Raw genomic sequence first — 21,717 nt, 5'->3', positions numbered from 1 at the left:
CCAGGATTTTGGGGGATATGGAGGAGGGGTTAATTTGGAAAACAGTTGTGGGGGCACGGAGAGGAATGGGAAAGAGAGGGCATTGCTGGGAGTTATAGGGAAAACATGGGTGTTACGAGTGGGTGGGAGGAGGAACATGGAAACAGGAATGCCAGACCGGATCATATCTGAGGTTCATCTAGTTCAGTATCCTGCCTCTGACAGTGGCCAGAGCTACATGTTTCAGAGGAAGGTGTTAGAACCCAGCAGTAAACAGATGTTCAATAGTCTGTTCCAAATATAGGTCTCATCTTAGTCTCTAATAGTTAGAGACTGGCTTAAACCCAGGAGCAAAAAGTTTAATAGACCTTCCAAAGATTTAGTCATCATTAATTATGACAACTCTGGATTTTCTTGAAAACTATATAAATACCCAATCCCTACTGGAATCTTGTCAAGTTCTTGGCCTTAATGACTTCCTATGGCACTGAATCCCACAGTCTAATTACACGTTGCGTGAAAAAGTATTTCCTTTCATCAGTTCAGAATTATCCACTTTTTAAATTTTCCCCTTCTTCTTGTGTTATAAAACAGGGAGAACAGAAGTTCCTGATCTGCCTTCTTGATATTTATTATTTTATGTGCATATATAATAACCCTCTTATTCATCTCTTTTCCAAGGTAAACAACCCCAATCTTTTAAACCTTTCTTTAGATGAGAGTTTTTTCCAGGCCTTTAATCATCCCTGTTGCTCTTTTCTGCACCAGGGAGAAATAGGGTGTTAAAAAGAATAATCTTGACTAGGGCAAGGGCATGAAGAAAGAGAGCAGATTGTCACTTCCTATATCCTCTCTCCTCACAGTCCTTTGCCCCAGAAAGAGCTGGTCAAAAAGTTTCAAATTCCAAAAATTTTCAACAAGAAAAAAAGGATAATGTTCATGAAAAATGCATCCTATTTTTCAATGAACTCCAAACTCAACATATTTTAAGGTGTATAACATTTACATAGGTAAAGTTTTCAGCATTAAATGTATGCACATAAGAAAGGGATCAGGACAAAATACAAAAGGGCTAAGCCTGAGGTGTGGAGGGAGATAAACAGGTCATGGAGGCAGGAGGTAGGGCCCTCTTCCCGCTTTGCCTTAAAGCCCCTGCTTTAATCTGTTCCATCCATCTTTCCCACTCCACATGCCTGCTCCAGAACACCTGTTTCTCATACATACACACAAATGTACTCCAGCAACACCATACCTTCCTACTCTCCGTGTTCCTCCCCCAGCAATACGGTTCCCCCAATATTTTCTTCTCCCATGTCACCCCAACAGTCTGATCCTCCACCATGATCCCCTGTAATATGTCAGCTTCCTATTCACACCAGTGTCTTGTTAGTGCTACAGTAGGAATAGTGCTAATGAACTGCTACAGAGAAAGGTCAGACATGGCTATTTAATTTCTTCAATATGCCCAACAGCAGATTTTGTTGATAAAGACGTAGAACCAAGAGAACATTACCAGCCGTATTATTACAGCGCATAGGCATTGTAGGTCACATTTTAATCCTGGACTTCTTGATATTGTCCCTTTAATTTTAGGATTATGTAGACATCCCTAAACTTGAAAGGTGCATTTTAACACCAGGGCCACCCAGAGAATTCAGGGGGCCTGGGGCAAAGTGGGGCAGCTGCGGCACTTGTACTCACCCGGCAGCAGTCCGGGCCTTCGGCGGCGGGGGCCCTTCAGTCGCTCTGCGTCTTCGGCAGCACTGAAGGGCTCCCCACCGCCAAAATGCATGCCAGGCCAGGGCTCGTGGGGTGGGGTCCCTGCGGGGCCCAGGGCCTGGGGCAAATTGCCCCACTTGCTGCCCCCCCAAGCAGCCCTGTTTAACACAGGACTTCACTCTTGTATCCGAGCAACGTTTCTCTCTTAAATCTTTGAGTTTTAATAGACTATGCTGGAGACGGCCAAGGATACAACACAATACCAAAAGCAGCAGGTTTATGAATAGTGACTTGCCTTAGAGAAAAGGAGGAGTTGGAGTAAAAAGCCTTGTAGCTAGATGGGTTGATATTCATTGCACAGGCTTGCAGTTGGCATTGCTGAGGCAGCCATAAGGAATGTCATTAGTGGTGTTTAATAGAGTACAACAGTGGGTGGATGTAGCTTTACACATGGTCACAAGTACCAAAAATAAAATGAAGTGGAGAGGTAATTAAAAACAAAAAGCTGCCCTTTTGGAAACACGTTCGTATCAATTACATTTTTATGTTTTTGTTTGTCATTTTTGGTCAGAACCCAAATGTATTTTTTTTAAATGAGTGTCTTTTCCAAATAGTTATAAAATTAAACATGTGCAATAAACTATTGGTATTTTATTATGTGGATAAAATTAACTCTTGAATTATCAGACCAGTAAGAGTATCAGTATTATGCTAGGTGCCTTCCATCCATAAAAGAAGGTTCAGTCGCCTGTCCCCTGGGGCTTACAATCTAAGGCGTCATCCTGTAATTTGTTGCATGTGCCCGGACTGCAGTGCCCCTGTGGAGCCCAACTGAAGTCAGTGAGGCTCTGTGTACGTGCAGTAATATACCTACATATTATGAATTGTAGGACCAGGGTCCATAGGACACAAAAAGAGGGGATAGTGGAATACAAGTGGCCATGGTGGAGACTAGTGTGGAGGGTGTATTTTCCATGATATATACACACTATTTCCAATCACTTGTCAACTCTGCCATTATCAATCTGATACGTTTTTGCAGGACTCACAGCAGAAGTGGGTGTCCAGGAAAGATTTGAACGTAGAGAGGTAGTAGCCTTTAGGAAAGGGCCTTCCATGAATAGGGACAGTGTGAAGGCACGGCAGTGTTATAGGATCTTAGGACAAACATGCATCTGATGAAGTGGACTTTAGCCCACAAAATCTTACACTCAAATAAATTTGTTAGTCTTTAAGGTACCACAAGTACTCCTCGTTCTTTATGTTGAGATTGGTATCAGTAGAGCCAAGGAGATGGCTGGTGACACAAAGAGACAAGGATGGAGAACTAGGGAGAGTCAAAATTATGCAGGGTCTTGAAGCCTGGAACAAGGAGTTTGAATCTGATATATTCATAGATGGAGAACCAGTAAAAGGATTCAAAGCTGGAGGGTGATATGGACCAGGTGATGGATGAGTGAAGGGAAGAAGCGAGAGGACAGTGAAAGGTTGAGAAAGAGGAGGAAGAAGAGGGTAAAGAAAAATTGACTGTTTCCCTTTTAATCTGGGAAGTTTTTGTACTGTGGAATGAGAGGAAGTGAGTTATTCACGGTGACCAGAATCCTGTGGTGAATTTCTATAAATGTTGAAAAACACATCAAATACTGCTGGCATGGATTTAATAATACACTTTCCTTATCTGTTAGTCAAGGAATAGGATTCTGGCAGCTTTAAAAGGTGAGAGGTTTCTGCCTTTTTGATGATAAAGTAGATGAGGGCGAGCTCCAAGTACATTTGCTCCTGAGATAAAGGCAGGATTTGCCTGGGCTGTCCCTCCCTCATCAACTCTGTTATTCACTCTGTGCAATTAGACCTCACTTGTTTATTAGATGGTTTTAGGTTTATTACAAAAAAATCTCTGCTGAAATGTGCACTATTAAAACCCAGTTTTCAAAAGTATCTCCAGTGCATAGATGCTTGTTTTCATTTCAGAGCACCTGCTGTGGAGAGAGTATTCTACACCACTTCATTTCATAAGCAAATTATGTATAGACATGTAAAACTTCCTGTTTCCTTCCAAGTAATGCACTGGATTTTCTCTGGGTCTTACTGCACCCTGCTATGAGAGAGAGAGAGAGAGAGAGAGAAACAAAGAAATAAAGGGAGTTAGAATAATTGAGGAGGGGATAAAACAAAAGCTTCGGTAACTAAGAGGTGGAAGGGAAGACGGCTTATTTATTTGTTATGAAATTTTGCAGCCTGGGAAAATACTAATAAATAGAAAATGTAATGACAGAATTAGCATTTTGGCCTATCAGAATTCCCAGAAAGATGTGGAAATATTTTATGTATAAAGATTTTATTTGCCTTGGAGTAATCTCTAATCTTTATGTTGTCTTTTACATGCTCTATTACTTATTTGTTTATATTTTCATTTGGGGCAAATTGACTACTACTTTTATGATGCAATACTATTACAAGTAACCAAAATGGGAAATGTTGTCATTTATGATCAACTTTAAATACTGCATATTCACTGCCTGTCCCTGATCAATAATAAACTGAAAAAAACCAAACTTTATATCCAGCACATTGTGTAATTCAAGGTGCTTAAAGACTGAGTTTCCTTGTTTGTACTACTCTTTCTTTGACTCTCCTAGCAGCTTTACATACCTATTACCCAAGGGTTTATTGTATATAGAGCTTTAGAACTCTGGTTTATTGAAGAGTAATAGATCCAAAGGGGTATATTCTCCTGGGGTGAAACTGTGGCTTCGTGGAAGAAAATGGCAAAACTCCCATTGACTTCAATGGAAACAGGATTTCACCCTTGATAGATAAGGATAATACCTACTGGGACAAGTTCTGACCTGAATTGAACTCCACACAACCTATTTTGTGACATGTAAGTCAGGGCAGAAATTAGGTCATTGACTCATTAAAATTAATGATAGTTAGGATCCATGTATTCAGAAGTGGCCACTGATTTAAACCCAGTGGCCTTCAAATTTCAACTCCCAGAATGCCTCAAAGATACACCCGTGTTTTAAGTTTATCTCCCTACATGGTTCATTGACAACCTCCTTCCCCAACCTGGTAGACCATCCTCTCCATCCATGCTCCAGTTACTGTCCAGGGATAGGAGGAATACAAAGTTCATTGGTCCTTGACTCCAAGCAGGTCAGGGGAAGCTCTAGATCATCATTTCTCAGATGCAGCCACTCTGGCCGCATGCAACCACCAGGGGCTTTTCTTGCGGCCACAGCCTCCTGGACTCTGATTGAGGGGGAGGAGAGGGCAAAGCAGCATTCCCTCCCCTTCCCGATTGCTCCTGGATGTGCTTCCTTGGTGTTGGTTGCTGGGGCTGCCAACACGGGTTGGGCTGACACCTGGGGCACAACACTGGAGGAACTGGCAGCTGGTGAATTCCCTACCTTCCCGGGGTGATGGGACTCAGGCTTTGGGCTTCAGCCTTGGGCCCTAGCTGCACGGCGGCAGGCCCCAGCATCCCGCTCCGGGCTTCAGGCTCTAGCCCCTGGCAGCCTCCGCATCCTTCCGGATATCCAGGGCTTAATTTGTCCCCAGGCTTGGCAGGGCTGAGTAAGTCTGCTGTGAAAAGTGATACTTGTATGTTGGTTAATACCACTTTTCACAGCAGACTTACTGGTTAGCAATAAATAAATTGCAATGATTGGACATATCTATGTGCATATTTATTTGTTTTTCCTAAAACTAATTAAGTACTCTAGGAAAAAGTGTGAGAGCGGTCACCCGCAAAAGTTGGTGACCGCACTCTGAGGCGAGCAAAAAATTTGTCCTGAGAATCCCTGCTCTAGATAGATTGGAAGAGGTACAGACTAGAGGAGCAATTCTGGAAACCAAAAGAAAACATTCATACTCCCTGTCTCCTGCAGTAATTTCATGGAAGATACACTGACAAGCCAGGGCTGAGGGACCCTTGCAGGAGCCCTCAAGGGGCAGTGTAGAGGTACTGTCAGGACCTCAGCTAGCTCCAGGCATGATCACCTAGCACCCCACTGAGCTCAGCAGGGACCATTAAAACCTCACAAGGTGACTATACTCCCTGATTAGACAAAAGGGCCAACAGATCACCATTTAAGCCTTGAAGCGAGAGCTGCACAGTGGCTGCTCAATGTGCTCTTTTCCTGCAGCTGTTCCAGGCCTGCTTCCTGTACTGGACTTTGCTCTAACCTATGCCTGCTCCAGTTCCAGCTCTCTTCCTCAGTTTTTCTGACTTCTGGGCTCCAACCGTTGTCTTAGAATCTGCTGACTATGACCTTGGCTTCTGACCTTGGTTCTGTTCTGACTGCTGGCTCCAGCCATTGGCTGGGCCTCTGACCATGCCTCTGGTTCTACCCTCTGATTCTTCTCCACCCAGTAGGCCAGGCTCCTGTTCTGACCAGTAAGTCACACTGCCTACACCCCATTGTAGGACAGGTATTTAGGTAGGAAGATGGTAGAACTGAATGATCAGAAAATGAATTTGTAATGGAGAAGGTCAGCCTGGTCAAGGGATTTTCACCAGAGTCACTTTGCAGTGTGACAGCTCAGTAGCATCACATCCCTAATAATTCTAATGGGATTGCATGAGTGTAACTGAGGACAGAAATTGACCCATGTTAATTTAAGGACTGTCAAGCAATTAAAAAAATTAATCGTGATTATTCGCGCAACTAAAAAATTAATTGTGATTAATGGCACTCTTAAAAAATAATAGAATACTATTTATGTAAATATTTTGGATGTTTTCCAGATTTTCAGATATGTTGATTTCAATTGCAACACAGAATACACAGAATACAAAGTGTACAGTGCTCACTATATTTATTTTTATTAGAAATATTTGCACTTTAAAAATAAAAAAGAGTATTTTTCAATTCACTTAATATATATGAAGTTGATAAGCTTCATATAAGCATCTGAACTTGAACTTTGAGCCCTTTAAAGTTTACCTGAAACTAACATAGCAAGCACTGTTGAAAATCACAACAATTGAGGACTAGATTCCAAACTCCAATGGGTGGAGTGCATTTCAAGTAAATTTTATAAGATATCTGAGGGTGTGCTAAGCATGTCTGAGATTAAAATTTCTCCCATGAAGTATGAATTTAAATCCTCGCAATTGATGTGCTCAGTTCAGACCCCGTGGACTATTTTCTGTTACAAGTAATTAGAGTTTCAGTAAGTGTTCCAATATGCCTTTTTTTTTTCCTGCTGGGATCCTTAAATAGCTTGTAGTTGAAAACTAATGAGACAGCAATAGAAAGGTAAATTCAAAATACATTAACAGATAATGTGGTTTTCGTCCTAATCCAATTTACATTGAAAGACTCTCCCTGACTTCAGTGAGAGTTGGATCAGAACCTTCATTTCTGATCATGGTCACCAATGAAGATACAACAATCCATGCTTCATAAAAATAATTTAAAAAAAAAATCTTTATCCAGACAACAAAGAAACAACCAACAGCAAATATTTGATATTCAGCAATTTCTACAGAGAGTTTACAGAGAACTCTAGATTAGCAGGATATGAGAGGTTTGATTTCATAAGTAAACAGTCTTTTTCTAAATTGTTCCTGCTAATCAAATATTATTCATCTAAATTAGTTTAGCTACCTGACAAACGGAAAATTGGTTTGAACAATTTAAAAAAACATTACTTCTTCCATTGTTTTTGAATGTGTCATGCCTGAAGAAAAGGAACAATATCTGTGTTATTAAAATAAGCACTACAAACAAATATCATATTTTAGGTCCATTTTATGCCATTGCTTGGGTCTGCAAAAGACAGCAAGCTACATAAACTGGTTGTGTGCCAAGATGACCCATCTTGCAGTGAGGTAAGAAAGATGGATGAGCCCATTAAGTTAAGGAAGGAGGGCAACCACACCTGTTCTGCAGTCTGGTAGAGAGATTTGTTTGGCAGGGCTGAGGGTAGTGAGGAACTCCTGGAAATAAAGTCTCTATTCCTGTGGCAGCCCTACTTGTATCCTGCTCCCAGTTTCTCACCTCACCTACTGGGTCAGGAGAGAAATCAAGAATTATAAATGGGCATGGGGAGATGGGTCCAGAACTTCTTTCCAAGTACAATTATTAAAAATTATCATTGACAGTCAGGGTGGAGTCATCAGTGTTACCAGTCCCAAGTGTTCAAAAATCATGAGTCAGTCCTGCGGAAATCACGAGTTGCTTAAAACGTAACGATATATATAACTCTACTATATAGGGTTTCTTTTTTCTTTGCCTTCAGGTTTATGAGCCTTTACAGTACACTCACTTCACATTTTCAAGCATTAGTCTTGCAACCATGAGCAATAGAAACTTACTTTTTTAAAGAAAAAAACGAAATGGAGAATCTTGTGATGACAGAACTAGTAGCTTTAAGAAAACCTCCCCAAAAAATCATGAGAGATAGCAATAATAAGATTGAAGGGTTGTTTCTTGTAGTCTCTCCCACCCAACTATCAGCAGGATGCCTTAAGCCTGATGAGCCCATGTTCTCTTGGTGACTGACAGATCTCCCTTTAATGTTCTGAAGACCAAATTAACTTGTGGATGTCATTGCCATGCTACTATTATTGAAGAAAACTGATTAGCAAGATTAAAAAAAGGATTAGATACATGTCAATAAGCACAGTATCAACATTTACGTTCTCTAGAAAAAAGAGGCTTTCTGTCTTTGTGCTTTATGTATTAGTTAAATGACAGCAGGCATCAAGAAGAAATATGACTAAGATGAGACATCATAAAAAGATTAAAATAATAAATGGCATAAAGAAGATAGTTCTGTTATCCTTGTCTCATAACATAAGAACAACGGGATGAATATTCAATTTAATTAAATAAAAGTTGGAAATTCGAAACCGATAAAAGGAAATACTTCTTTCACATGTAGGATTAAACTGTAGAATGTGTTACCACAAGAAATTGTTGAGTCCAAGAATTGAACAAGTTCTTAAAAGGGATTGGATATTTATAGGGCTCTCAAGAATATCCAGACTTATCATAGTTAATGCTAACAAAAATTTTGGAAGGGATTTTAAACCTCAGGGTTTAAACCAATCTCTAACTATTTGCAATTAGGATGAAACCTAAATTGAAAGCAGATTATCCAACATCAGCTGTGGGGTTCTTAGACCTTCCTCTGAAGTGTCTGGTACTGACTTCTATCAGAGACAGGATACCTGGTGGATCTTGGATCTGAGCCAGTATGCCAATTCCCATGTTTCTATCAAGGTACTGCTTCTGCTTCCACTTAAGTCAATGAGAGTTTTGCCATTGATGGTTGGAGTAGGACTGAACCTTAAGTACAGAGGTTACAGCCGGATGCAGGGTACGAGAGTAGGTGGATCTGGGCTGTTTTTGTTTGAGAAGTCTTGTTTGAGAAGTTTTGAGACCAGAAGTCCTTAAGCACAGGACAATACAAACAACTAAGAAAATGGTCTGGGGTACGAAAACAATCTATTGCACTTAATAACCCAGAAGACTAAATATGGATCTTCACCTAGAATATGTGATCAATTGGATGAACAAACTGTTCATAGAGGAGTTATATAGACGGTTTCAAGTAGCTTTAATTTGGTCTACTTCACATCAACTTTTAAAATACAAATCTCTTTGTGAGTTCCTTATTTTGTTCTATTCAGGATTTTTTGAGGAAGTTCACAGAGGAGAGTTGAGCATCAGAGACAGATTTCAGATTTTTGAGCCTCTGGATAGATTGCCAAGTGAGATACAGTCTGTGAGTGAAATTAACATTTCTCACGGATTTCAACAAATTACTGTCACTGTACACATCTGGGGTCTGTAGCTGCCCCATCAGCCAACTCCTTTGTTACATGAGGAAAGGCTATGAAACCAGGCTTTGCCCCCACCTAGGGATACTGAGGACTACTGGGACAACACCACTTCCCCTCCAGCCGCTCCAGCCATCAGCTTTTTAATTTTAGGATGGTGCATTTATGGATTGTGAGATTGGTAAGGATTTAGTTAGAATCATAATATAAGGTTATGTCATTGTTGTGAAAGATGGAAAAAATTGCAGGCTATTGGCAGGGAAATGGGGATTGGTTGTCATAGCAAGATTTTGGAAGGGAAGAATATTTGCTACTAGGAGGGATTCCCTCAGTGGTTAAATTAGATGAGAAAAGAAGGAGAAGATTGCCAATGTGGATGACCGTTTTCACAGAGACAAAATTTGGGGCTGACTTATCTCTGTGATGCATCAGACTGAAATGCTAGATACAGATCAAGATCTGAACTCATGGCTCGGCCCACCTGTAATTGTAAAACATGGGCTAAAGGTCAAGTGCCTTCAGCAATCCAAGAGAGCAGGTATTCCACAAAACTGCATTTTAAAGTGTTATTGCTGTTAGAAAAGAGTATAAGACTAGTGCAGGCCTGCACAACTCGTAAAGTGGCGAGGGCCATATTAATCCAAAGAAAACAGCTGAGGGCCGAACCCCCCAGCCCTGTCCTCCCCCCCCAGCGCCACCAAGCCCACTCAAAAAACAACACACACACCCCCACCACCGTGCCCCCCGCACTCCCAGCACCGCCCGCCCCTCGGAAACAAACCCTCCTTCCCCAGCACTTCCCCACTGAAACAGCAGTATTGAACCTTGGTAATATGTTATAGAGCAGGCCCCTAAGGTAGTATAATTAAGGTAAAAGAAAAATGTCTTTTTGCTAGAAGTAGAATAAGATCTCCCCCCCACTTTGTAATCAATTGCCCTGTTGAATGAATGAGGTGTGACTGAGGAAGGCGTGGAAGGCAGCACCTCCAGACAGCTGCAACCCTTGGAGAGGGGATGGGAGCCAGACCAAATCAGTAGAACAGGTCAACCACTGACTCCTCACTCGCCTCCTCAACCCCTCATCCCCCCACTCGCCTACTCACTCCCCGCCACTGCCCACCCACTTGCCTCCTCACCCCCCGCCACTACCCACCCGCCTCTTCAGCCCCCCTCCCTCACCTGCCACTTGCCTACTCACCCCCCACGAGCCACACAGTGAGCCCACATACTCACCGCCCGTGGACTGCACAGTGAGCCTCCGAGGGTCGCATGTTGTGCAGGCCTGGACTAGTGGTTAATAGAGCACTGATTGCCATAGCAATTATAATGTAGATATTAAGGATAATAACTTATCATCTGGGTAATTCTTCACTTTTGTTTGACAATACTGTTCCTTTATTTTATGTACACTACTTTATATGAATGACATAAATCAGCAAACAAAGATATTTTACTATTTGCAATTGATTTTAACAGAGGAAGAGGCAAGCATATGAGTCTAATCTGATAAGCAATGGCTTGCAACTTGAAGCAACAAGATCAGTGAGTATCCTTTCCTTTGTGTGGACTAATGTGTCTGAAGGAAGACTTTGGCTCCATATGGAAAAGGAAATGAAGTCCATGAATGCACTATAGCTTCTTCCCCCTCTTTATTCCTATGAGATCCGAATGTTCGGGTCATAAGAGGTTCCCCCTGCTGCCTCTTTCCCTATTCTTTGGCTAGGAGCCAGGAATCTCTGTGCTGAAATCATGGATCTGTCACTGACTTGCTCTGTGGCCTTGGGCAAAGTCACTTAAGCTTTGTGTCTGTTTCTTTCTCTGCAAAATGGAGGTAGTAGTAACCTACTTCACAGACAAGTTGGGAAAATTAAATACTTTGTTCAGCACTTTGAAAACATTAAGCCCTGTAAACATTCTAAGGGGCCAGGTCTGCCCCCTGCCCTTGTGGCATATAGAAATTGTAAATGGGACACCAGGGGCTGGGGAGAATTCGCCTAATGAAAGAGCAGCCATAGATCTGACATAAGTGGCCCTAGGTGGATGCTCCTTGCAAGTCCCAGCATAGTGGGAGTAGCTGTAGCACTCAGCATTGTGGAGATTCTGGGCTGCATTCCAGCCTGTAGGCAGCCCTGGATAGACTGCTACAAGATGATGCAGCCACTGGGGATATTCTTATTTACAATGGAGGCCACGTTAGCCACTACAGTATCCCAGAATCCAGACAGCACAAAGATAGATCTTCCCTTCCTTTCCTCCTGAGCTGCATCTTCTGTGCTGTGGCTCCCAGAAGATGCTGCACAGAATCTGGCACGAAGTACTTTTATGATTATTTTCTAATATAATGAGCTCTGGAACATGCCACTTCCTCACAAATTGGGCTCAAAATCCACATCTTTAGGCTTTTGATTAGATAGAAACTTGCAGTGGAAGCTCCACTTGTGCATCCCAGCACATGATTTGGCCCTCTGACCATAACATGTACCTCAGCGTGCAACATGGAGAACTGTGAGGAGAAAATCCAGCATGGATATATTGCTACTTGGAAATTGTACATTGTAAGTTTGTGCAGGTTTTGGTAATCCTGCAATGCTCATGGTTCAAAATCTTTTTTAATAGTGAGCTTCCTGAGGACTAGATCTATAAACAGCATTAAGAAATCCATATAGATAACGTGTGTTAAAATTTAAATTGCTTTGTAAAATATTTTGCAAGGTGTTACCATTAAAGCAACAATTTAGTGATCTTTTTAAAATACCATTCTCTCCAGAGAGTTTTCATCTCCCTTCAGTGTCTTTACAGAAGTTAATGAGATGTTCACTAAATTGGATAAAGAATAAACCTTGGAATTGATCTTCTACGGGTTTTAAAAAGAAGGGAAAATCTGTGTTACTTAAAAGTATTATGAAGGGCTCCTTGCTTTCATTTTTTGTGCACATATATTTTTAATATTCTTTCACTTTAGGTCTTAAATGAAAAGCTTATTTTTGTAAAAGTGCACGCGCCTTGGGAAGTGCTATGTACATATGCTGAAGTTATGCACATCAAATTGCCTCTGAAGCCCAATGACCTGAAAACCCGAGATTCAGCTTTCAACTGGTTTAGCAGACTCCTCCGAGTGGATGAAAATATCATCAAACCAGAGCAAGAGTTTTTCACTGCCCCATTTGAAAAGGCTCGTATATCTGATTTTTATATTCAAGACAAGGACATCTTCTTCAACCCTGCAACCAGAAGCCGAATTGTAAGTCAATATAAATATTTATATCTTTTCTGTCTCTATACCCACATGAAGACATTTGTTTATTTCCCTTTGGGTATGTCTTCACTACTGGCCGGACCAGCAGACAGCGATCGATCCAGCGGGGATCAATTTATTGTGTCCAGTATAGACATGATAAATCAATCCTCGAGCACTCTCCCGTCAACTCCTGTACTCAGCTCGGTGAGATGCGCAGGCGGAGTTGACGGGGGAGCAGCAGCAGTCGACTCACCGCAGTGAAGACACCACGGTAAGTCGATCCAAGTACATTGACTTCAGCGATGTTATTCAGGTAGCTGAAGTTACGTAATTTAGATCGATCTCCCTCCACCACAGTGTAGACCATGCCAAAGTCAATCAGAGCAACACAACCACCATTACCAATAACAACCAACCCTCCTGACACATAGAAATGTAGGGAACAATCTTACATTGACTAGGAAATTGACTGGATGATCTAATGAGGTGAAATTCCAAACCTTTGTCCAACTTGGGTTCCACTTATGCCCCAAAATAGAGTTTAAGTGGGACTTAAATGGGGCAGTGGCCTTGTACAGTGAATTTCACACAGAGAACTTGCCCCTCTTTAACATCTATGATTCTGTGGTGACATCTATGTCACAATCATAGATGTGGTGATATCTATGATTTGGGGGGGAGGGATAGCTCAGTGGTTTGTGCATTGACCAGCTAAACCTAGGGTGGTGAGTTCAATCCTTGAGGGGGCAGTTTGGGGATTGGTCCCACTTTGAGCAGGGGGTTGGACTAGATGATCTTCTGAGGTTCCTTCCAACCCTAATATTCTATGACAGTTATAGTTTATATTCCTCACTTACAAATTGCAAGAGATTCAGGGCATTTTGTATTTTTCAGGTTCATTTTATTCTTTCCCGTGTGGAATATGCAGTAAAAGACAATGTGAAAAAGTTTGGTATTAACAGACTCCTGGACTCTGGGATCTACAAGGCAGCATTTCCTCTTCACGATGTAAGTCCAATGCTTGGAACAGGTGTCTTAGTTGGGAATAAATTTATATGCTAATTGAAGACATATGTATAATTCCTATAGCAAAATACATATGGGCATTGATTTTATTTGTTCACTGACTGTCATAGCTGAAGACAATGACTAGAAGAAAATATTCCTTCAAAACTCTTTTTCAGAGGAATATTGATTTTTCCAGTAAACAGAATTTTCCACAAAAAGTGTCTTTTCACAGAAGATTTCAATTTTCCTTTCAAAAACCAAACACCCAGAAACTGAAATATTTTCATCTGGAAATGCTGCAGAGGTCCCTGATGGGAGTTGTATGTAGTTCAGTTGCCTCATGTCCCTATTGTCCTCTATGGGCCAGGCTCCCCCGCCAGTCTATATCTTCTATGATGCTCCATGGCCAGAAACTCCCAGGATGCATCACTTCCCTTTCAAAGAGGGAAAGCCAAGTGTTCTTCTTCATCACCTTTCTTGTTGCACTATAGAATGAGAATGGAAAACGCCATTAAAAATTCTTAATACAAGTTCACATTTTCACCAAATATGTTTACAATCAACCTGGCAAGGAAATGAAGGGTTGTTTCCCTCTGTACCCTCTTTTGAATCTGAAACAGATGCTGAAAGCCCTTCATTTATTCTCCAGAGTTTTCAGCCTTCATTATAGTACATCACTGTCCTGAGGAAAGTGCCTGATAGTATGTAAGAGGTACTTAAAGTCTCATTTTTAATTAGAACTGATTCTTTTCTATTTATTTTCCCAATTCTAGGCCCCAGGCCTGCAACTGCTTAAATGCATGTTTAAGCACATGACTAAACCCCATTATTTTCAATGAGATGACTCCCATAATTAAAATGAAGCATGTGCATAAGTATTTGCAAGAATGGATCCTTAATGACAAGCCTCTGTACTGTCACTGTTTGCTTACTTCCTACTTCTTTTTGTAATTTGCAATGGAACTTGGGCTAAGAGATTACTCCAGACACTAGTCTCACAAGTGTAGCTCCACGGGGATCAGATTTCACACAGCCAGTGGGGCTGAAGAGGCACTGGATGGTACAGTTACAGTCTAGTCATGTAAACTGGTTCAGCTGCCCATAAAGTTTGGGTACTATAAGCAGTTATTTTATGGGACAGTGTTTCCATATTCATTCTCTTTTGCAGTCTAGATTCAATCGCCGGTTAGAGGACCCCAACTGCCCTAGTGAACGGTATCTTCTTTACAAGGAATGGGCTCACCCTCGAAGTTTTTACAAACTGCAGCCATTGGATCTTGTCAGGTGGGTATGCATATGATCAGTACAATTCAGAAGGACCTAGGAATTCAGGTAACATTTTTATGTTTTGGTACATTGAAGATTCAAGCCTTAATTCTAATTGCAGATATGTACGCCCATATCTGCACAAACGTTTGAGCATGCTCTGTTTCTGACTTTATAAGATACATGTAACCAATCAAAATTGAGCTTCAGTGAGAAGTAGGTATTTCATGCAAATATAAAAAATCATGTAAATTCACAGAAATGGTTAGCTGTTGTACTTCTGCAGTCACACAGTGTAAAAATATGAAAATAGAGTAGCCCTAAATATTTGGAATAGACAGCTGTCTGAGAAAGAAATGTGGAGTTATTTGCATTTTCAAAGAATATTTTTCCCCCCACAGGAAATATTATGGAGAGAAAATTGGAATATATTTTGCTTGGCTTGGTTTTTACACTCACATGCTGATCATGGCAGCAGTAGTAGGACTTGCCTGTTTTTTGTATGGCTACATAACAAAGGACAACTGCACATGGAGGTACCAGATGGACAGTTCAAATATATTTTCATATTGACACAGTTCTGAATACTCACAAATAGCACAGAGTTTTCTAGGCATAAGAAAAAAGGAACCTTGTTAGTGATCCCAGATTGAAGTTCATGGTGCTGTTGAATGAACACTGTGAAAAGAAAATGACAAGTATATATCAGGGCTACAAGAACATTCCTGGGTCATCTAGTCCAAGGGACATGAAAGTCCTCTGATGCCCTCTTATTTCTTCTACTTCCCTTGCATCCTCCTTTCTCATTGTGCATGTTCCCTCCTCTACTCTCTGTCCTCCTTCTCATTCCTGACATACTGTAAGCAAACAAAGAGCTATATCATGCCATCAGCTTTTAAGCGGAACTCCCTATTGAAATCAGTGGGGAGTTGTGCTATAAATCTGATGGCACGTTATGGCCCAAAGGCTTTTACAAATCAGAATATACAGAGACATTCATGTCAAATAAAAAGGACATGGAATGAAAGGGGCAGATGAGCAAAATGATTAAAGCAACTAAAACATTAAAAGAGCATCCCAAAATATGAATCAGTTTTCTGCCTTCAAAATAAAGAATACATAAAAGGAAATTAAAAAACAGGGAAAGAAAATGACAATAAATCCTGCGGAGAAAATAAAGAATACAGCACAGCATCTGAAACAGAATCAAGGGAACTGGATGAAAAGGGCTCACTAAGGACCTGATCCAATACTTAGTCAGTCATTGAAATGATTCCCATTGACTACAGTGAGTGGTGGATCAATCCCTGCCCGAACAAAAATCAAGTTAATGGAGAAACAAATACAGAGAATAAGAATAGCAACTGACTTGGTTCTGAAATTAAAGATGTAGTGTACAGGGCAAAAAAGTAATAGACAAACGTGAAAGGTTACGAATGACTTGTATTTAAGATTTTGGGTTTTTTCATTCTTTATAGTTTGACATTTCTATGTGAATCCACATATAATGTAAAAATGTAAAGAAAACAGTGAAAAATCAAAACTTCAGTACAGTTTACCATAGCATGTCCATTTATGTTTGCTAATCCCTAAGGGAGAGAAAAACCTTTCTCATAGGTGAAATTCACATATAGGTGGAGGGCCTGCTAAAAGGCACTGCTTGGAACTCAAGACATTCCTTCCCCCCCTCTTCTGTAGGAGAATAGGCAGAACAGCAGCACAGGGGAAATGCTGCTCCCTCTTTACACCCTGAAAAGAGACATTGGTGGGAAGGGGCTACTGGATCTGCACTTATTCAGATCCCCTGATCCTCTTTCGCCCTCTGTAGCTAGAACTACTTCAGCCACTTTGGCTACTCCAAGGGTATATTTGCACTACGGGATTATTCCGATTTTACATAAGCCAGTTTTGTAAAACAGATTGTATAAAGTTGAGTGCACGCTGCCACACTAAGCTCATTAATTCGGCGGTGTGCGTCCATGTACTGAGGCTAGTATCGATTTCCAGAGCGTTGCACTGTGGGTAGCTATCCCGTAGCTATCCCATAGTCCCCGCAGTCTCCCCCACCCCTTGGAATTCTGGGTTGAGATCCTAGTGCCTGATGGGGCAAAAAACATTGTCGCGGGTGGTTCTGGGTACAGCCTCACCCCTCCCTCCATGAAAGCAGCAGACAACCGTTTCGCGCCTTTTTTCCTGGCTGAACTGTGCAAACACCATAGCACAGCAAGCATGGACCCTGCTCAGATCAAGACCGCAATCGTGGACATTGTAAATACCTCGCACATTCTCGTGCAGTCTATACTGAACCAGGACCTGCAAAGCCAGGTGAGGAGGAGGCGGCTACGGCAGAGCGGCGACGAGAGTGATGAGGACATGGACACAGAATTATCTCAAACTTTGGAGATCCTGCTGGTAATGGGGCAGGTTCTAGCCATTGAACGCCGATTTTGGGCCCGGGAAACAAGAACAGACTGGTGCGACCGCATAGTTTTGCAGGTTTGGGATGATTCGCAGTGGCTGCGAAACTTTCGCATGCGTAAGGGCACTTTCATGGAACTTTGTGACTTGCTTTCCCCTGCCCTGAAACACCATAATACCAAGATGAGAGCAGCCCTCACAGTTGAGAAGCGAGTGGCAATAGCCCTCTGGAAGCTTGCAGTGCCAGACAGCTACCGGTCAGTCGGGAATCAATTTGGAGTGGGCAAATCTACTGTGGGGGCTGCTGTGATGCAAGTAGCCAAAGCAATCATTAAGCTGCTGCTACGAAAGGTTGTGACTCCGGGAAACGTGCAGGTCATAGTGGATGGCTTTGCTGCAATGGGATTCCCTAACTGTGGTGGGGCGATAGATGGAACCCATATCCCTATCTTGGCACCGGAGCACCAGGGCGCCCAGTACATAAACCGCAAGGGTTACTTTCCATGGTGCTGCAAGCACTGGTGGATCACAAGGGACGTTTCACCAACATCCACGTGGGATGGCCAGGAAGGGTTCATGATGCTCGCGTCTTCAAGAACACTACTCTGTTTAAACAGCTGCAGCAAGGGAATTACTTCCCAGACCAGAAAATAACAGTTGGGGATGTTGAAATGCCTGTAGTTATCCTGGGTGACCCAGCCTACCCCTTGATGCCATGGCTCATGAAGCCATACACAGGCAGCCTGGACAGTAGTCAGGAGCTGTTCAACTACAGGCTGAGCAAGTGCAGAATGGTGGTAGAATGTGCATTTGGCCGTTTAAAGGCGCACTGGCGCACACTACTGACTCGCTCAGACCTCAGCCAAACCAATGTCCCCATTGTTATTGCTGCTCCACAATCTCTGTGAGAGTAAGGGGGAGACTTTTATGGCAGGGTGAGAGGCTGAGGCAAATCACCTGGCCTCTGATTACGCGTAGCGAGATACCAGGGCGACTAGAAGAGCACACCACAAAGTGGTGCGCATCAGAGAAGCTTTGAAAACGAGTTTCGTCGTGGGCCAGAGTACGGTGTGACTGTTGTGTTTTTTTCCCCTTGATGAACACCCCCCTTGATTGACTTATTCCCTGTAAGCAACCCACCCTCCCCCTTCGATTACAGCTTGCTTAAGGAAATACAGTCACTATCGTTTAAAAATCATTTATTCTTTATTAAAAAGTCATTATAAAAAGAGGCAGAGAACTGACAAGGTATCCCGGGTGTGGTTTGGGAGGAGGATAGGAGGGAAGGAAAAGGCCACTAAAAATATTTTAAAGTAATGACAGCCTTTTGGTTGGGCTCTCCACTAGGGTGGAGTGGGCGGGTGCACGAAGCCTTCCCCCAAACATTCTTACACGTCTGGGTGAGGAAGATATGGAACATGGTGAGTGGTGAGGATGGTTACACAGGGGCTGCAGAGGCACTCTGTGACCCTGCTGCTGTTCCTGAAGCTCCACAAGACGTCGGAGGATGTCAGTTTGATCACGCAGCAGCCCCTGCGTTGCATCCCGCCACCGCTGATCTTCCTGCCTACACCTCTGATCTTCCTGCCGCCACCTCTCATCTCGAGCGTCTCTCCTCTCCTCACGTTCACTGGCATCTTTCCTGTAATTTGATACCACATCCTTCCACTCGTTCAGATGAGCTCTTTCATTGCGGGTTACTTCCATGATTTCCAAGAACATTTCGTCTCGCGTCTTTTTTTTTCCTCCGCCTTATCTGAGATAGCCTTCGGGATGGAGTAGGGAGGCTTGAAAAATTTGCAGCTGCATGAGGGAGGTAAAAAAGGGAGAGAAGCATTTAAAAAGATACATTTTACAGAACAATGGTTATACCCTTTCACAATGAACAACACTATTCACCTTGCATAGCACATGTGATTTTACTACAAAGTCCCATTTTGCATCTTAATATTGAGTGCCTGCGGCTCTGATGTTACAGATCTCACAGACGCAGGTCCAGGCAGCAGAATTCAGAATTGTATGCGTCCATGGTAAGCCATTGTCTTTCGGCTTCTGCAGCCTTCATATACAGAGTGCCCTCCTTTCCCAAATACCAAGCAAAGCCCATTCAGTGCTGCTTCTTTCCTGTTAACATGCAACAGCAGAAAGCACCCCCCCATCCAATTATCTGGGATGATCACTTTACCCCTCCTCCAACCGCGTGGCTGGTATCGTGGAAGATCACTGCTAATAACCCCCCTGCCCCCCCCCCACTGCATGGCTGGTAGCAGGGAAGATCCCTGCTAGCGAAAAAGCTCAGCGCCATTACCCCCCCTCCCCCTACTTGGCTATCTGCAAGGAAGGATTTCTTTTAAGCAACAGGCAAGCAGCCGAGTAGGAATGGCCATCTCTGTCCCATTAATTAAATTCCTAAATTTCAACCAGGTTACCATGAACGATATCACTCTCCTGAGGATAACACAGCGAGATAAAGAACGGATGTTGCTTGAATGCCAGCAATCACCGGGACCATACGCAGCTAGGCTTTGTCATGCAGTGATACCAGATTACTTGCTATATGCATGGCGTGGTCAAGTGTCCTACCATGGTGGACGGAATAAGGCTGCCTTGCCCAGAAACCTTCTGCAAAGGCTTTTGGAGTACCTCCAGGAGCGCTTCATGGAGATGTCCCTAGAGGATTTCCGCTCCATCCCCAGACATGTTAACAAACTTTTCCAATAACTATACTGGCCGCTAATGCATCCCAAGTCCTCAGGGCAAATAAATCATTAAAAAACACTTGCTTTTAAACTATGTTTTATATTTACAAAGGTACACTCACCAGAGGTCGCTTCCATGGCTTCATTGTCTGGGCTACTGGCTTGAGAGGGCTGGGAGGGTAATTCCATCTAGGTGAGAAAAAGCTCCTGGTTGTTGGGGAGAACGGAGTGCTATGTGCTCTCTGCAAGCTCGTCCTCCTCTTCCTCCTCCTCCTCCTCCTCTTCCCGTCCACAGAATCCTCAGCCATGGCTGAGATTACCACCCCAACCTTGGAATTCACGGACAGGAGTGGGGTAGTGGTGGCTGACCCCCCCTAGAATTGCATGCAGCTCAGCGTAGAAGCGGAATGTTTTCGGCCCTGCCCCGGACCTTCCGTTTGCTTCTTTGGTTTTCTGGTAGGCTTGTCTGAGCTCCTTAACTTTCACTCTGCTCTGCACTGAGTCCCTGGTATGGCCTTTCTCCATCATGGCCTTGGACATTTTTTCAAATGTTTTTTCATTTCGTCTTTTGGAATGGAGTTCTGTTAGCACTGAATCCTCTCCCCATATAGCGATCAGATCCAGTATGTCCCGTGCGGTCCATGCTGGAGTTCTTTTTGGATTCTCAGGAGACTGTATTGTTACCTGTGCTAATGAGCTCTGCGTGGTCACCTGTGCTGGTGAGCTCTCCACGCTGGCCAAACAGGAAATGAAATTCAAAAGTTCGCGGGGCTTTTCCTGTCTACCTGGCCACTGCATCCGAGTTGAGATTGCTGTCCAGAGCGGTCACAATGGTGCACTGTGGGATACCACCCAGAGGCCAATACCGCTGATTTGCGGCCACACTAACCCTAATCCGATATGGTAATACTGATTTCAGCGCTACTCCTCTCGTCAGGAGGAGTACAGAAACCGGTTTAAAGAGCCCTTTATATCGATATAAAGGGCCTCGTTGTGTGGACGGGTGCAGTGTTAAATCGGTTTAACACTGCTAAAATCAGTATAAACGCGTAGTGTAGACCAGGTCCAAGTGACTCTGCAGCCACTCTCTGGCCTGAAGAGAATTCCTCACTTTTCTGGGTCAGATCTCCCCTACCACCATGCTCAGACTGAACATTATAGGGTGAGTTTGCCCATTGTAAATCAGGTAAAAGAGTCACCCTGAAATCCTGAAAATGTGAACAATAGGATTTTTTAAGATCTCTGTTTTCTTCTTAATATGATTTGTTTTAGAGAATAGCACCAAGAGTAATGGGAGATAATTCCTTCCAGGCTTCATAGTCTAATTTGCAGTATATTGAAGGCTAAGAGTGGAATTGGAGGAGGCACATTGTCTGAAAGCAGCGCACTTAGCAACATATTCCTTACTTCACTGAGTTATCACATCAGCTTGGTCTACACTACGCGTTTAAACCGATTTTAACAGCGTTAAACCAATTTAACGCTGTACCCGTCCACACTACGAGGCCCTTTATATCGATATAAAGAGCTCTTTAAACCGCTTTCTGTACTCCTCCCCGACGAGAGGAGTAGCTCTAAAATCGGTATTACCA

At 42.8% G+C, this 21,717-nt stretch overlaps 1 protein-coding gene across 6 annotated transcripts in view; it reads left to right on the top strand.

Annotated features, from left to right (window-relative positions):
- Positions 1–21,717, top strand: part of ANO6 (anoctamin 6) — a 121,580-nt gene that overhangs the window by 59,381 nt on the left and 40,482 nt on the right. For 5 of the 6 annotated variants that reach the window (XM_030548906.1, XM_030548904.1, XM_030548905.1 and 2 more), the window contains exons 4-8: positions 10,973–11,038; positions 12,459–12,737; positions 13,629–13,742; positions 14,911–15,026; positions 15,410–15,544. In XM_030548906.1, the coding sequence (XP_030404766.1) occupies positions 10,973–11,038; positions 12,459–12,737; positions 13,629–13,742; positions 14,911–15,026; positions 15,410–15,544 (710 nt within the window). The remainder of the gene's footprint in view (positions 1–10,972; positions 11,039–12,458; positions 12,738–13,628; positions 13,743–14,910; positions 15,027–15,409; positions 15,545–21,717) is intronic. The other variant, XM_030548908.1, reaches the window with a different exon arrangement.

This window comes from Gopherus evgoodei, chromosome 1 (genome assembly GCF_007399415.2).
Source record: "Gopherus evgoodei ecotype Sinaloan lineage chromosome 1, rGopEvg1_v1.p, whole genome shotgun sequence".
NCBI classification, from domain to species: Eukaryota; Metazoa; Chordata; order Testudines; family Testudinidae; genus Gopherus; species Gopherus evgoodei.
This window is presented reverse-complemented; position numbering and strand designations above follow the sequence as displayed.